Genomic DNA, 15,482 nt, shown 5'->3' on the forward strand with positions numbered 1-15,482 from the left:
TCGTACAAGGACTCTAAAACATAAAGCTGTGTAAGAAATAATAGCTATCTGAAATAACATAAATGTCTGAAATGCAGTAGACATCAAGATAGGAAAGATCTTCAGGCGGCATGGCATGGATAGGAGTTCACCCTCTGATCTAGATAGGAAATAGCCTCAAGCTAGATGTGAGGTCTGGAAGAGGTCTCTGGCACACAATCTGCACTCAAAAACGGTGCAGCATGGTAGTATCAATACAAACACTATGTACCGGTAGATATCATAGGCCGACTAAGGTTAGTATTATGTATACGTTCATAAAATCAACACAATAGGCAGATAGGCACAATAGCACAACAACACAACAGTATCAAAAGTCAATCATTAACAAATCAACAATGCATCACAAGAACAAGATAAGTCCAATGCAATGCAACCAATGATAGTATCTCAACCATACACACATGACAACGGATATTTTCACTCATTAGTTATGACCTGCAGGGGACCCATGGTGTCCATGTACCACTCGCTTTGAAACTGACCTCGAATCACGAGCCCTTATTTAGGCCACATCCTCACCCCCCATCAAATGTGCCTTTATATATGTATTTTTGTACCTGATCACAATATGCATCTCAACGTATTTCCACTCCAACAGTCAATATGGAATATGATAAGTCAATAAATTCAATGTCAATAAATGCAAGGCACCATGCCAAAAGTCATAACAGGACTCAGATAATCAACTCAACACAGCATGAATATGCAACCATCTCAATCAACAAGAATAGCATATATTGACTCCTTCCTTCTCATAACACAACAATTTCACCTCAGGTTTTGGTACATAAAGTAATGGCTACAAGCCCACATAATCAGAAATCATATCAACCTAAGTGATGTCAAACCAGATGTCATGTCCGAAGACCTAATTATGTTTTCTCCCATCAATTCTACTATATATAAAATCAACTAACCAAAGTCTAACTCAAGTAAACCATAACCTACCTCTGGTGCAGAACTGGAACAAAGCAATCTACTCCGCTAGATCTTTCCCCTTTTGCAATGCTTCGGAATGCTCAAAGTCTAGCAAACGCTAAGTAAGTAATAGACCATCTACTCAAAATAAGAACAACAATTGGGGGAAAAGACCCAATTACTCCTACCCTTTTCAAATGGGTGAAATCATCATTTAATGGTGAATTTATCATAACCTCAATCCCAACAATCATAATCCTCTAAACTATAGAATTCTAACCAATTTAACCTTTTCAAAACAGAATTTAGTCCAAAGTTTCTATTTTGGATGGAACCCTAAGTCTCAACACATAGTTCTCAACATCATTAATCAATTTCCCATCCTAAAAGGTGATAACCTACACTCCTAGATGATAGAACAGTGATAAAATCAACAATCCACCATTTATACAAGGGTTTATTAATGCTAGGGTTCTAGGGCTTTCATCCACCATTAATAGACCTTAAGACTAGCATATGAACTTAAGAAGTAACGGGAATGAACCACACAAAGATTAGGACTTACCCTCAAAGAAGAATCCACCCAAGCCATAGAAAAATCGCCCTTTTTGTCTTTTGGAACTGTTTTTGGAGTTATGTGGGTAATGCCTCGAAATCAGCAATATAAATATGGGTTTCTGCCATGCATCGATCGCTAGAGCGGTCACTATTTCCGTTGTAACGGTCCTGTGATAGCGGACAGAGAACATGCTACGGCAGGCCTCATTAAATAGCTCGGCTCGCCATAGCGGTCTAAACCCCGACATAGCGGTCCCGCTATGGCGGCCCACTACCCACAATGGTTATTGTCACTTCTTTTTTTATTTTGATAGTTTCTACAATTACATGGATTATATCTATTTACACAAATACCTCGATGATTTCCGCTCAGAAATCCCCTAAACTCAACTCACCGGGGTTGCGGCCAAGTTTCCTCTGTGGCGGACCCGCTGTAGCGGTCCCATCCGCTGCAGCGGTCGCATCAGAACCAGTAAGCTCTAGTTTTCCACTTAGTTTCCACCCAAAATCCCAACATCAATCTGAGGCCCTACATACACAAACAAGACATGCACATATATGTAAAAACACGCTACGGACTCACCTGTGGCCTTGGAATTCCCAACGGAAGTCTAATTTACTAGGTCAACCCCATAACGGAAATAAAACAAGTTTTCACTCAAGTGCACATTTACAATCAAATGTCTTTTCTTTAGAATTCTGAATTTTTAGGCTCTCACTAAACTCGCTCCTAGTCTCGAAAATGTACGGGCAGGGGTAAAATGGTCAAAATGCACATAACGACCTAGCGGGTCGTTACAAGAATGGTTCAAAAATTATGTTAGGGTTCATGACCCAAAATCCCCAATCAAATTCGTGATTTCTATCATAGATTTCTACCCAAAATGGTTCAAAAATAATTTTAGGGAACTTACCCCAAAGATGGATCCAAAAAAGCACCACAAAATCTCCCCTCAAGACCTTCTAGGTCTCCAATTTGTGAATGAAAAGAAAAGGCTTCAAAACCTTCTAGGTCTCCAATTTGTGAATGAAAAGAAAAGGCTTCGAATTGGAACTTTAAGGCTTCTGATTCAAAGTGATTACGCACCTGCGGGCCATTTTTCGCAGATATGGCCTAACTTAAATTTTCAATTCTCGCACCTGCGGACCAAGTCCCGTAGAGGCGGGCCTGCATGTATGACCCAAGTCCGCAGATGCGGCAACCAGACACCAAAAAATTCTGATTTTTTTTCCAAGTTCAACCCAAAACCCGAAACTCATCCGAGACCTCCCGGATGCAAACTAAACATGCAACCCACTATAAAAACATGCTACGAATTCATCCGCGCCCTCAAAATTTCTAAAAGGGTTCATCTGACCCGATCAATCCCCAAACACCCAAACACAAGGTTTCCAAATTAAGAACCAAAACACTCCCGAGTGCCTCGAGAACCGAACCAAACATCCTACCAAGTTATAATCGACCTTCCGGACCTAATAGAACCGACGACAATCCCAAAAAGACTCGTTTACCCAAAAGTCAACTATTGGTCAACACTTTTTTGCTTATTCAACCTAAAGGCTTCTAAATTTCTCAAAACCAACCCGATCACCTTGGGAACCGCGCTACCCATCCCCACGAGTCAAATATACCCTAACGAAGTTAAGGAAGGATCAACAGAGGTAAACGGGGTAAAAAGCCTAAATGATCAAACTGGTCGTTACATTTTCTGGGTTTAGCTTATTTAAACCATGGGCAAGTTAGATTTAAGTTGAATTTCCAGTTTTGCCCTTGGGGCTCGTGGTTGGTTTTTTTGGGTTCGTTTTTGGATTTCAATTTAAGTATAGCAATATGGGTATTGTTGGGTTAGTATGACCGTGTTAATTACTAATTTGATCATGTTGAGCTCAATTTCATGATAAATTACCGTTTTGACCTTCAGGGTTTGGGACGGGTTTTTGGGTTGACTTTTTGGACTTGAATTCTTCATAAGACATTATGTGTGTTGTTAGACTCATGTACTTACATAGAACGCATTAATGATAGAGTTGGAGCAATTTGAGGATTCCCGAAAAGGAAATGCAATAACTTGAGGGGTTCATGGCACGTGCTCGGCTTTCGAGGTAGGTTGTGGCTTACCTTTTTAGACTCCGACCGGAGATCCACATATAGAATATAATTGTTGTCGGGGTTATTCATGCAAGCCTTCAGGCAATGAAAGTGGTGTATAAATTCAGTCTTAGGTTGGTATAATTTCTGCTTATGTGGGATTTGTTAGCCAAAGTTGAACACGTTGATAATGTGGTTCTGGTTTATATCATCTTTCCATATCTGATGAAAGCATAAGAAAATGATCATTCTTGAAACTGATTTACTACCATGAAAAGACATGAGAATTGTTTATCTTTCCATACTCTTTCACATTGTTGGTTATGATACAAATGCATGCTCCATTCATTCAAAATTACATACACTTGAGATTCATTCTTGATTGAGGTACGGTATGGTCCGATGAGGCCAGAAAAGAGGTAAGAATGATGCTTTCGTATCCCGAGGGGGAATGATTTCGGGTGTTATGATATGGTTTTATATGAGGAAATATGTTATGATATTGTTTTGATATGAGGAAATATGTTATGATATGAGATTATGCTCAACCTCTGATGGTTGGAGCACACAACTGGATCACTTGATTAAGACTTGTGATGATAAATCTTGGAGTGAAATTAGTAAGCTTGTATGTCTCTTTGAAATAAGGATTGGCCTTGACTTGTAAATGATGGCTACAAGTTGTAGTTTGAAAAAGAAAAAAAAGGCTGCCTCAACCCATGTAGGTAGTTTGAAAAATTTGTGCAACCCATGTGGACAGTTTGAAAATTTTGCCTCAACCGATGTGGTGATAAGATAGTGTTGTTGCCAGTTGGGTTAGTAATTCCTTGAGTAGACTTTTTACTCTTCACTAAATCTATATATTGCTCAAGTCTTCATGTTGCAGGATACAAGTTCAACACCATTCAATACAAATTAGAGCAAAATATTGAGAGCATTTAAAGAGTGAATTGAAAAGCAAAAGACTCTAGTTTTTGAAAGCTGAAACGTGCAGAGGAAACAGATTATGAGGTTGTTCCATTTCAGCATTCCATATGATTCTGTCCAACTTAGTTCTCTGTAGTAAAATTGTTTTTGAGTTGTAACCAATTTTGCTTAATCTAGAAGCACTGTTTAGGTATTTACTTTATGCCAAAAATTCAACTTCAAGCTAGTGTCAGCTTGAAAGGGTTGCTGCATTTAAGTGATTGTAGGCATTGAAGGGGCTAGGGTAGTCTCTTGGGTTACATAAGTTTGTAATCTGAATTTGGCTGGTGTTCAGTGAAGTTGGGGGTAAATCCTAAAGAGATTGGGTCGTGATTTTTTACACCTTTTGAGTCGGGTGTTTTCCACGTAAAAACCTTGTGTTATTATTTATTCCGCAATTTTCATTCTACAAATAGTTGTATAAGAACCATGTTCCTGCTAGTGGTTCACCGTGCCAAAAGTTAGGCAAATCTTAACTGGTTGCAAAAATTTGGCAAGACTCAATTCACCCCCACCCCCCTTCTTTTTTTTTTTTTTTTTTTTTTTTCAAAATGGACAACAAAATATCACAAATAACAAAACATGCATAGAGTTCTATGCACATGACACAGCATTCTAAAGTATATCAAGAGTTTACCGTCTCAAAAAGAAAAAGAAAAATAGAGTATAAAGTAGCTATTTGAATTTTGACCATAACCCTTTTTACAGGTACACAATTGAGACCACCACAATACAATTAAAGAGACATTTTTCACTCTCCATTCTGTCTGATCAAATGCGAAAAACATCTGTCTGGAGTCGTTCATCATACAATTGCCAGTGCCCATACCTCTCAGTGTGGAATACTGACCTTGGGATGTAAAAGTTAGGCTTCTTCATGGTTTTCAACTTCTTCAGATTCGATGAGGCGCTGGAAATTCCCCGGCCAGTAACATTTGCACACCCAGATAGATCCAGATACTCAAGGTTTGTACACCCTTCAGATATCAAAGTTAGACCTTTATTAGTCAACTTGGAGAACTGGAGTTCAAGTTGTAACAGTTGAGGCGTAAATTTCGCAATAGCAGCAGCTTCCGAATCACCATCTTGAGGACAGGCATCCAGATACTCCCTGGGGACAACACGTACATGTTGCGATGGATCTAACCAGTTCATAAAATTTCGCCTCAGAATTTGCAAATTAGAGCAGTGCTGTCCTATTGTAGACAGAGACTTGTGAGATATCTCATAGCAGAAGCTGATATCAAGTTCCCTGAGCAAGGGGCATTGAGAGGCAATATTACTCATGATTTCATCAGTTACATGTGGAGAGCTTTTGATAGAGAGAACTTGAAGCTTTGGGCACCTTTCAGCAACGATAGAGAGGGAATAATCAGAGCAGTGTCTAACACGTATAGTATGAAGAGATCCATCACTCCAAAGGACAACACATCGAAGCATACAATCAATCTTACGCTCAAAATCAGGTTTCCAATAACGAGGCAACTCAGTCACCGAATCAAATTGAGTTTCCACATCGAAGAGAGTGTTGAGGTAGGGATCCTTACAAGCTTGGAACCATGATTTGCAGACAAACATGGGTCCAACCCATCTTTCAGGGAGAGATAGGCGTGAGAGGATGTTGATGAGACATACTTGGGTTCACCCCCCTTCTTGAGTCTTAGTGGTGTCTAAATTAACACATGTGCATCTAGATGGTGAGAACATCTTCTCTGCCCCGTCGCATAAAATTTGTGTTAGTGATTTTTTCGAGACTTAAGTTCATTTGGTCAAATATGTATTTTCCCTAAAAACAAAGACAAACCATCAAGACCATGGGCTAAATCAGCAATAACGCAGGACTGATAAGATAGAAATTCAGACTTATTACTCTCTATCCTGCAGGACGGAAAACAGTGCTACTTCCTTTACATGATTTGGGCAAAATGCCAGTTACAAGAACATAAGCATGAATGTCATGTTTACCATGCCATACAAATGGACATGGTCAATATCAACAAATAACTGTTCTATCATCTCTGGAAACACGAAAGCTAGACAGGATAGACACACTCAAAACTCCCTGAAGTACATGAAGTCCTAACTGTTTCTTGTTCTTGGTCTAAAGAACACAAAATTCCTTTTATTTATGATCATAATTCATAGTAAGAGGGGAAAAAACTGACTAAGCTGAATCGGGGGATTCGTAGATATTGATACACACAAAGCCAATTCACTTTGAAACAGAATCACCAGGGTCACTTTGATTCAGCAACCTCTCTTTCTCTGCCTTTACTCCATCTTCCACAGTAGCCACCTCCCCTTTATCTACACTCTGAGAACCCGTCAGCCTTGCCAACATGACAAATGTCATTCCGCCGAGGACATTATTCACGCATCTCAAAACTACAACGGACGTTTTAAAAACCACGGGTGGAAGAGCTTTGTCTAGCAAGAACTCAACACCATTAAGTGTTTGGTATCTTAAATTACTGCTGACACCCATATGAGTAGCCCAAGTTGCAGCATTTAGCAGTGTTGGGGGAGGCTTATTTGGCGTTTCGAAATTTGGATCCAACTTCTTCCTTATCTTGATTAAACCATTAGAAATTGCAGTTCCAACAAGTCCAGCAGCAAACCCAACTGCAGCAAACAGCGCCCCTTTGTAAACCAACGTCCCAACCCGACTCAACAAACTGTAAGCGCCAGGCTCAAACATGTGGCTCGGTGGGCAACTGGCGAAAATCGAAGGCAGAGCTCGACTAGAAACAGATGCTGCTGTTGGTGCCAATATATACATCAACACAAAATTCAAAATGGAACCAACGACAAGCGTTGAGAACACGAAATCCAATTCATTAAGGCCAAAGTTAGGACGAGACGCCATGTCTCCAATGACAGCAGAAGTGACACCAACCAATTCCTCCATAAGAACCTTAAAAGGGAACTGTGGATCCGCCGTAACCCTTGATCTCCAACCATTGACAAAAGCACCAATTGGTCCAAAACTATCCCACGAAGATCTCGAATCATCGGAATCCCCATCACCCCCACCACCGCCTCGTCCCGTCCCAATGCTGCCTCCATCACCACCCCCAGCACAAGGAATTTGATTCTTGATAACCAAATACGAACCCCATTGTTTAGAACCTACATGGTTGGTTCTTAAAGGGTTAAAGTAGAGATTTTTTGCGAAACTGTTGTCCGAAAATTGGGGTTTGGCACCAGCAAAGTAACGACTTTGATTCTGATAGTGGCCTGGAAGTGAAGAGTAGCGAAGTTGAGCCACCGCCGACATTTTTTACCTACTACAAGATATAAAGATCAGCAAAAAAAACAACAAAGATTCTGATTTCAGCAAAAACACAAAATGATACAAAAGAGAGACATCAAGAAAGCAAAAGGGGTTACATTTCTAAGGTTTTTGCAGATAAGAAGGGTTTAATTTCAGTAAAAACACAAATGAATAACTGAAACTAAATGAGAAATTAAAAAATTAAAAAAAAAAAAAAAAAAAAAAAGTTACCTAGAAAAATCAAGAAAAGCTAAAAGGGTTAGTACATTTCTCAGTATCTTGAAGAGAGAAATGTACAAAAAGGGACTGAAATGAAAGAGAAGAACCAAGACAAGCAAAACGTGTAACCTTTCTAAAGTTCTGGAGGTGATAAAGATTAATTCTTTTCAACCGCAGCTACTCATAGGAAGCACTATTCAACTGAAAACAAGCAGTAAAACAGACTTGTGCAAAGCAAAGGTTGAGGTTGAAACTAATCTTAAAACCCTAAATGAAGGGAGGGTCCGACCGTGGCGGGTCGTGTTGGGTATATTATTTGTAAGGGATCGTTTGGTAGCTGCTTAGAGTTACTACGGAGGTATTAGTAAAATATGGATTAGTTATGAGGAATTTCTATATTTTCTCTATCTCAATTTATATGAAACACTTTTCGTTTTAGTCAGTCTCAAAAGAATGATATATTTTTTTATTTGGTAATAATTTAACTTTAAACTTTACATTTTACGATTAACGAGATGATCTATAACCACATAAATATGTTTGACTCTTTTTAAACCACAAAATTCAAAAATCTTCCTGTATTTTTTAAACTCCGTACTTAGTTGACTACATCATATGAATTGGTACGGAGGGTGTATTATTTTATATATGTATTAGTTATGCAGGATTTTGTTATTCATTAATTAGTTATTCCGTTTTTTGTCATGCATAAAATAATACTTGCATTCAACCAAATACCGTACTAATTTTATACATAAGTAACTCATTTTATAACTAGCTATCAAACACAGAATTAATACATGAAAGCTACCAAACGAGGCCTTACTGTTGTTGAGATTTTCCGTATTTTCAGAGCATGACAACTCACACCCACCATTGCACCAACCACCAATAAAGAAAATAATCATACTTGAATAGAAAGTGGATCCAAAATATCTCAATTTGAAAAGGAAAATGGCAAAAAGGGTACGAGAAACTCTTAAAATTCGCAGCGAAATCGACAAAATGTTTCTGGATTTGCACGTCGCAAAACCCACCAAGATGGTAGGTAGTCAAAATTATTCCAGGATTATAATTTCGGGATTAATTTATCTTATTTATTGAATTATTTTATACCATTTAAAAGATGGTATAAAATAATCTCAGTATAAGTGGGATAAGAAGGGATATCCCATTTCTTGGGATGGGATGCATTTTATATCATGTTTGGTATAAGGTATAAATTTATCCCAAGATAAATTTATACCTTCTACTAAAAATGGTACAAAAAATTAGTAATGAGATATCTCAACTTATACCATGCACCAAACGACCCCTTATTGTCCAAGCCAGCTTACTATGGGGGAAATGAGGGCATAATCAGGGATTAATAAACTGGGATAAAGATCCAGTCCAGTAGAAGTTGGTCATGTAATGTTTAATGGCCCTATAGATTAATGACATGTGTATCATTAAAAAATACATGGTGGAGATCCATTTTAACTCAAAGGATTATTAAAATAATTAAAAACAGTCGTTAGTATGTACACTACGTTTCTTACCTTTTAAACTTCAAAATAAAGCAGCAAAGTGCACAATAATATTTTCTCAAAATAAAAAAAAAGGTAGATGGCGGGAATCTATGCCCAAATTTTTTACCTGCCAAAACTCTTTCATTTTGGAAAGATAATACATATCACTAAAAGATATGGGATTATTCATCTTTTACAAGTACCTTTTAATCTTTTCCTAAGAAATCCAAGCTTTCCGGTGATTCTTTTGGAAAACAAGGTTTTACTCTCTTCTTCTCTTTTAATATTAGTTAATGTTTGATCTTGTATAATTTTGATTCCTTTATTTATTTTAAAGTTTGGTTATTTGATGTTGATCTAGTATCACGTTGATTCCTTGTTCGGAATTGAATAATGTGTTGATTTTTATTTTGAAATGTAATTGAGAATTTGGGGGAAAGCATGTGTGAAATTACTCCAGAAGAAATTTTACAAGGTAACTCTCACGGGCTACTAGATTATGAGCCGAAACTTGGATTTGAGTTTGATAGTGATGAGAATGCACTTAATTTTTACAATGAGTATGCAAGAAGGGTTGGTTTTGGTGTTCGCAGAGAGTACGTCGATACAAATAAGAAATTAGGTTATGTGACGTCACGGAAGATTACATGTTACAAGGAGGGTTTTCGTAGGAATGATAAACAAAAAGAACAAGTTAAAAAAATCCCGAAGAGAAACTCGAACAGGGTGTCAAGCTCATATTATTGTTACCCGTCAGTCAATGGGAAAGTACCGTATTACTAAATTGAGTTGGAACATAATCATTCTCTTGTTCCACCGACAATGGTCCATATGTTGCCATCTCACAGAAAGATAAACGAAGTTCGGGCTCATGAAATAGATTTAGCAGAGGATGCTGGATTATTTTCTAAAGCAACATTTGATTTTATGAGTCTTCAAGCTGGCGGCAGAGTAAATTTGGGATACATCAAGTTAGATCAGAAGAACTACCTCCGAACAAAACGACAAAAAGCTATGAGACAAAGGGAAGCAGGTAAATAAACTTACACACAATGTTGATAAGAAATATATGACAAATTCTTAATTCTACTAGATTCTAATATTAGAAAAATGGTAACAATGTTTTTTGTTTGTTTCGTCCAGGAGCGCTATTAGAATGCTTTGAGAAGAAGAGAATTGACGACCCATCTTTCTTTTCTGCGATACAGTTGGATGTTGATGACATGATCACAAATATATTTTGGGTAGATTCAAAAATGATAATAGACTATGAGACTTTTGGAGATGTGCTCTCATTTGATACCACTTACCAAATGAATAGAGAGCACCGACCCTTGGCTAGTTTCGTTGGATTGAACAATCATAGGAAAATGGTCGTTTTCGGAGGTGCTTTAATGTATGATGAGACTTCAGAGTCATTTCAGTGGTTGTTTGAGACATTTTTCAAAATGATGTCCGGAAAAAAATCAAAAATAATTTTTACAGATCAAGATGCTGCTATAAGTAAGGCTATCTCACTCGTGATGCCTAAAGTTCATCACAGGTTGTGCGTCTGGCACATGGAGCAAAATGCAACTAAATATCTCAATCAAATTTATAAAAGATACGCTTCCTTTCGTGGTGATTTTAGATGATGCATTTATGTGTATGTCGATGAGGACGAATTTATAGATGCTTGGAATAGCATGCTTGATGAATATAACCTTCGTGAAAATGAATGGTTGCAAGGAATATATGCATTTAGAGAAAAATTATTTGCGGCATACGGAAAGAATTTTTTTTCAGGTGGTATGAATAGCACACAATTGAGTGAAAGTTTGAATGGTGATTTGAAGGATTACTTGCAGTCTGATTACAATATCGTGCAATTTTTTAAGCATTACGATCGAGCAATTGAGGATAAGAGATATAATGAGTTGCAAGATACTTGTGATGCATCACAACGATTTCCAGTATTAAAAGCACAAGTCCATATTTTGGCTCATGCTAGAGAGGTATATACATCACATGTTTTCGCATATTTTCAAGATGAATATATGAAATCTTTGTCAATGAAAGTGAATAGATGTGAGGAGAACAATTTATCCACCATGTATAAGGTCAGCAAGCATAGGCATACTCGAGAGTATATTGTTAAGGTGACAGAGATAGGCCATATATCTTGTCCTTGCATGAAGTTTGAGTCCATGGGTATACTATTTTTTCATACAATAAGAATTCTCGATGTGGTAAGAGGAGTTAGTAGAATTCCAACTGAGTACATTTTAAAAAGGTGGACAATAGATGCAAAAGCCGAAGATATTAAAGAAGTTGATGGGCAAGACATAGAGATCAAGGATCCGAAGTTGATCACTACGAATCGTTATAGAGTTCTTTGTCCTATATTTGTTAGATTGGCAACAAAGGCTTCTGAAACAGATGATGGCTATAAGGAAGCAATAGCGTGTGCAAATGAGCTAAGTTCAAAATTGAAAGAAATCATGAAGGTGACAACTCCATATCTTTGTACTAGCAGTTTAGGAAAAGATTAATCAGAAGCAAATAATAGCAAAGGTATCCTCACACAAGCCAAAGGCTTAAAAAAGAAAGATGGGACGCGACGTAAAAAAAAGGGCCAAAGGTTGTCTTGAGGCAAACACAAATAGCAAGAAAGCTCGAGGAAACAAGTCAAGTCGCGTTAACCAGATTGGATCGAGAGCCGATGATAGAACTCTATCTGATAATGCAAATATTTTCAATCAGGTATACCAAATTTTATTTTTCAATGATTAGAATATCTCGTGTGTGTGTGTGTGTATATATATATATATATATATATATATGTCAACTCTTATAATGTTTACTCAGTTACATTTTTTTTTTATTAATTGGTAGGATTCGGTATCAACGGGAACTATTTTCGAGAATTCTGATTTAAGTGCTTCTCAAAACATGATGTGTGCTAGCTTATCCCATAATTCAGTGTTTTCTCTTTCGATGGAATATCCCAGCTTTACTCAAATGCTTACGGTAATATTAACGAACTGCTTTAAAAAAAACAATAGTCATATATATAATTTATTTTCAATTAACTTCATGTTTGTCATTTGCATAGGAACCTCTTTGCTTTAATGTTGATGCACGTTCACAAAGGTCTTATTCAGTTCCTCTTGATCAGGTTCATATTGGATGAAGTTTTTACTTTTATTTTTTAAAGTACACATTTAGCTATTAACATTTTAAAATTGTCTACATTTTGCAGGCAAACCTTTTTTAGAGTCGAGGATCGCAAAAGTTTCAAGATAACAATACATTATGATCTATGCTAATTTTGTTCGCATTCACTTTTTTTTTTTGGCACTCTATAGATTTGAATGTTATGTATATTTAATCAACTTGAGTATCGTTTATACTCAATTTAATTGGATGGATAAAGAATGGTATTCTTACTTTCACCAATACTTGCAAAAAGGGTGATAGAAAGAGAAGGATATTGTGAATTCTCAGTAACATACTTGCAGCATTACAAAATGATGCAACTTTAATTTTGTTTTATATTTTAGATTTGAATCTTTTATAGCCTAAGTACAAGTCATTTGGAGTGTTCGCAATCTTGTGAGATGCCTAATATTTTGTGGAGTAGGGGTGTCAACGGTTTTTAAGAACCGATCGAATCAAACTGTATATCGTGATATCGTGTTTCAACTTCTATTTGTGACTCTTATATTATAGTTTAAAGATAATATCAAATTGTACCGATACAAAAGAGAAATCGAGACGATGGGACGGTTTCGTAAAATCTAATTTTGATATTACAATAGCTAGCCAAATTGTACCCGTGACACTCCAATCGTGGAGTTGGATTAGTTAAAAAAAAATAGCGTTGAGTACTATATTACTATGACATAATTCATTAGTTTTTCTTTCTCTAAATGAGGTATCCATTGATTAAGGAAAAATTGTTGGTAAGAAATTTGACAATATTTGACACCAAGTACAATGAAAAGATTAATACTTGTATTTGTATTTTAACGTGCTATTATAAAATTTCTTTGCAAAAAGATAATTAAGTGAAGACCATTCCCATGGAATCCTTTACAGAGACGATGAAGGATTCCCAAGTATACATAATAACTGTTTGGTGCACTTTCCTTTAGTTTCCAGTTTAAAATAAGGAACATATTTGCAGTTTAAAATGTAAGAAACGTGGGTGTACACACTAACGACAACCGTTAGTGTATTTTACTATTTTTAATTATTTTAATAATCCTTTGAGTTAAAATGGATCTCCACCATGTATGGTACACATGTCATTAATCTATAGGGCCATTGAACATTACATGACCAATTTCTACTGGACTGGATCTTTATCCGGTTTGGAGTTGAGTTTTGCAGTTATTAAAATATTTCTATCACGTTTGTAGGGGCGCCTTAACAAAGTTGGGGGCTTAAAGCAAAATTATATGAAAAGACCTTAAATGTTTTTCTAAATGTCTTTCATATATTTTTATTCAAAGCCTATTTATTTTAGTTTTTTTTAGATATAAAGTTGTTAACAACTTTTTAAAATCAATTTATTCTAAAAAAAAATTTCAACATTTCAACAGACGATATAACTAACCAATCATATGACTATAATTTTCTCTTCTTATTTCTTATAAACATCTTGCAACTTTTACCTTAAAATATTAATCCCTTCATTTCGATTTATGTGTCTTGGTTGCTATTTAGAGACTCAAAACATATTCTCTTTGATGATGACTTTTTCAAGTACTTTTTATATATTTTGAATTGTTAACTGTTGTGTACTTATAATACTTTTTATATAATTTCTAAATATGAGACTTTATTTTCAAAAAATTAAAGATTCTATATCCGAATTGAAGATTAATTAGTTTGATCCTTATATTCCGAATCAAGCCATATAAATGAAATCATGGGGAGTAAATAGTTTCCGAAGAAAAATAAACCACGGTACCTACTATCAATTTTTTATTTTTTTTGTAAAAAGGGGGTCCCAAATATTTGGGGTTTGATAGCTGGTTAGGAGGTAAGTTATTCATGTATAAAATTAATACGGTGTCCTGAAAAAGTCAAAATGGGTGTTCACATTTTCAACATTCCAAGGCTTGGGAAAGCTTAGTAATGACATTTATCAATTTGGTCGAAAGACTTTTGATAAATCTACGTATCCCATGTTTAATTACATCTAGAACTCGCTCTTAGTTGTAAAATCGTAAAATATATTGGATCGTTACTAGAGAGTAATTTCCCTTGTATCCATGCTTGTGGCCATTGATCATTTTATATGCTTTCTAGTTAGTTTTATCTTTGTTAGTTTATAACTCAAAAATCAAATATTGAAAAAGTGTTTGGCTTAGCTTAATTGGTGATAAATCCTTTACTTTCTCAATCGCCTTTATATTGTTCCCTGTGAATTCGACCCCAACTCAAAGTTGGGTAAATTATATTGCGACGACCGTGTACACTTTCTCTTTGAGGAGTGGATTTGAACGTTATCATGTTTTGTTTGTAATTTAGAAATCCGCATAACTGATACATTTATAAGTTATAAGGGAATTTATTTATTCCTTTATGCAGGATAAAAGGTGGAATAACTAATATATATAAATATCTAATTCATGAATAACTAAATCCTACATAATTAATCTCTGTGTAATAGTCATAGATTCCCTGATAACTAATTCATATATTACTAATATCTGCATAACTCTAACCAGCTATCAAACACGACCCATAAAGGTTGTTGTTTTCTTCTTCCCGTCAAAGCTCATCACCTACTCCCAAGTGTGGGTGGTTGGCTTCATGTTTTCTTTGTTTCACTTAGGGGAGAATGCGCAGATAGCCATAATTGAAGTATATAATTTTTATAAGTTTAATTATTTTAGAATCAACTTTCGATATA

General features: G+C 36.1%; 4 protein-coding genes across 7 annotated transcripts; 2 read left to right on the plus strand and 2 right to left on the minus strand.

The window, feature by feature from the left end:
* Positions 1-5,141: 5,141 nt before the first annotated feature.
* LOC132630842 (F-box protein SKIP1-like) lies at positions 5,142-6,211 on the minus strand (the record flags this gene model as incomplete). The annotated part of the gene is made up of 1 exon (XM_060346443.1): positions 5,142-6,211. A coding segment is annotated over one exon (867 nt), but the record flags the coding sequence as incomplete, so codon positions are not given.
* Positions 6,212-6,452: 241 nt separating this feature from the next.
* On the minus strand, positions 6,453-8,425 carry LOC132631228 (protein RETICULATA-RELATED 3, chloroplastic-like). Of its 4 annotated transcripts, none has more exons than XM_060346829.1 (2): positions 8,079-8,425; positions 6,453-7,857 (listed from the first exon to the last, which is right to left on the minus strand). In XM_060346829.1, exon 2 carries the CDS (start codon positions 7,848-7,850, stop codon positions 6,786-6,788), a length of 1,065 nt encoding a protein of 354 aa, XP_060202812.1. In that variant the 5' UTR covers positions 7,851-7,857; positions 8,079-8,425; the 3' UTR covers positions 6,453-6,785. The 4 variants fall into 4 exon arrangements, with proteins under 4 accessions (XP_060202812.1, XP_060202813.1, XP_060202811.1 ...); XM_060346830.1 differs by having other exon boundaries at positions 6,453-7,860; XM_060346828.1 differs by having other exon boundaries at positions 6,453-7,860; positions 8,196-8,424.
* A 1,974-nt stretch (positions 8,426-10,399) lies between these two features.
* Positions 10,400-11,211, plus strand: LOC132630843 (protein FAR1-RELATED SEQUENCE 5-like). Its single transcript, XM_060346444.1, has 2 exons — positions 10,400-10,610; positions 10,721-11,211. Exons 1-2 carry the CDS (start codon positions 10,400-10,402, stop codon positions 11,209-11,211), a joined length of 702 nt encoding a protein of 233 aa, XP_060202427.1.
* Positions 11,212-11,262: 51 nt separating this feature from the next.
* On the plus strand, positions 11,263-12,108 carry LOC132630844 (protein FAR1-RELATED SEQUENCE 1-like). The gene has a single exon (XM_060346445.1). It carries the CDS (start codon positions 11,263-11,265, stop codon positions 12,106-12,108), a length of 846 nt encoding a protein of 281 aa, XP_060202428.1.
* Positions 12,109-15,482: the final 3,374 nt, after the last annotated feature.

Source organism: Lycium barbarum, chromosome 3 (assembly GCF_019175385.1).
Source record: "Lycium barbarum isolate Lr01 chromosome 3, ASM1917538v2, whole genome shotgun sequence".
Classification (NCBI taxonomy): Eukaryota; Viridiplantae; Streptophyta; class Magnoliopsida; order Solanales; family Solanaceae; genus Lycium; species Lycium barbarum.

Coding starts and splice junctions, on each gene's coding strand:
- LOC132631228 (XM_060346829.1), bottom strand. CDS start 7,850: ATGTCGGCGGTGGCTCAACTTCGCTACTCTTCACTTCCAGGCCACTAT.
- LOC132630843 (XM_060346444.1), top strand. CDS start 10,400: ATGGTCCATATGTTGCCATCTCACAGAAAGATAAACGAAGTTCGGGCT. Junction 10,611..10,720: donor TATGAGACAAAGGGAAGCAG/GTAAATAAACTT, acceptor TGTTTCGTCCAG/GAGCGCTATTAGAATGCTTT.
- LOC132630844 (XM_060346445.1), top strand. CDS start 11,263: ATGCTTGATGAATATAACCTTCGTGAAAATGAATGGTTGCAAGGAATA.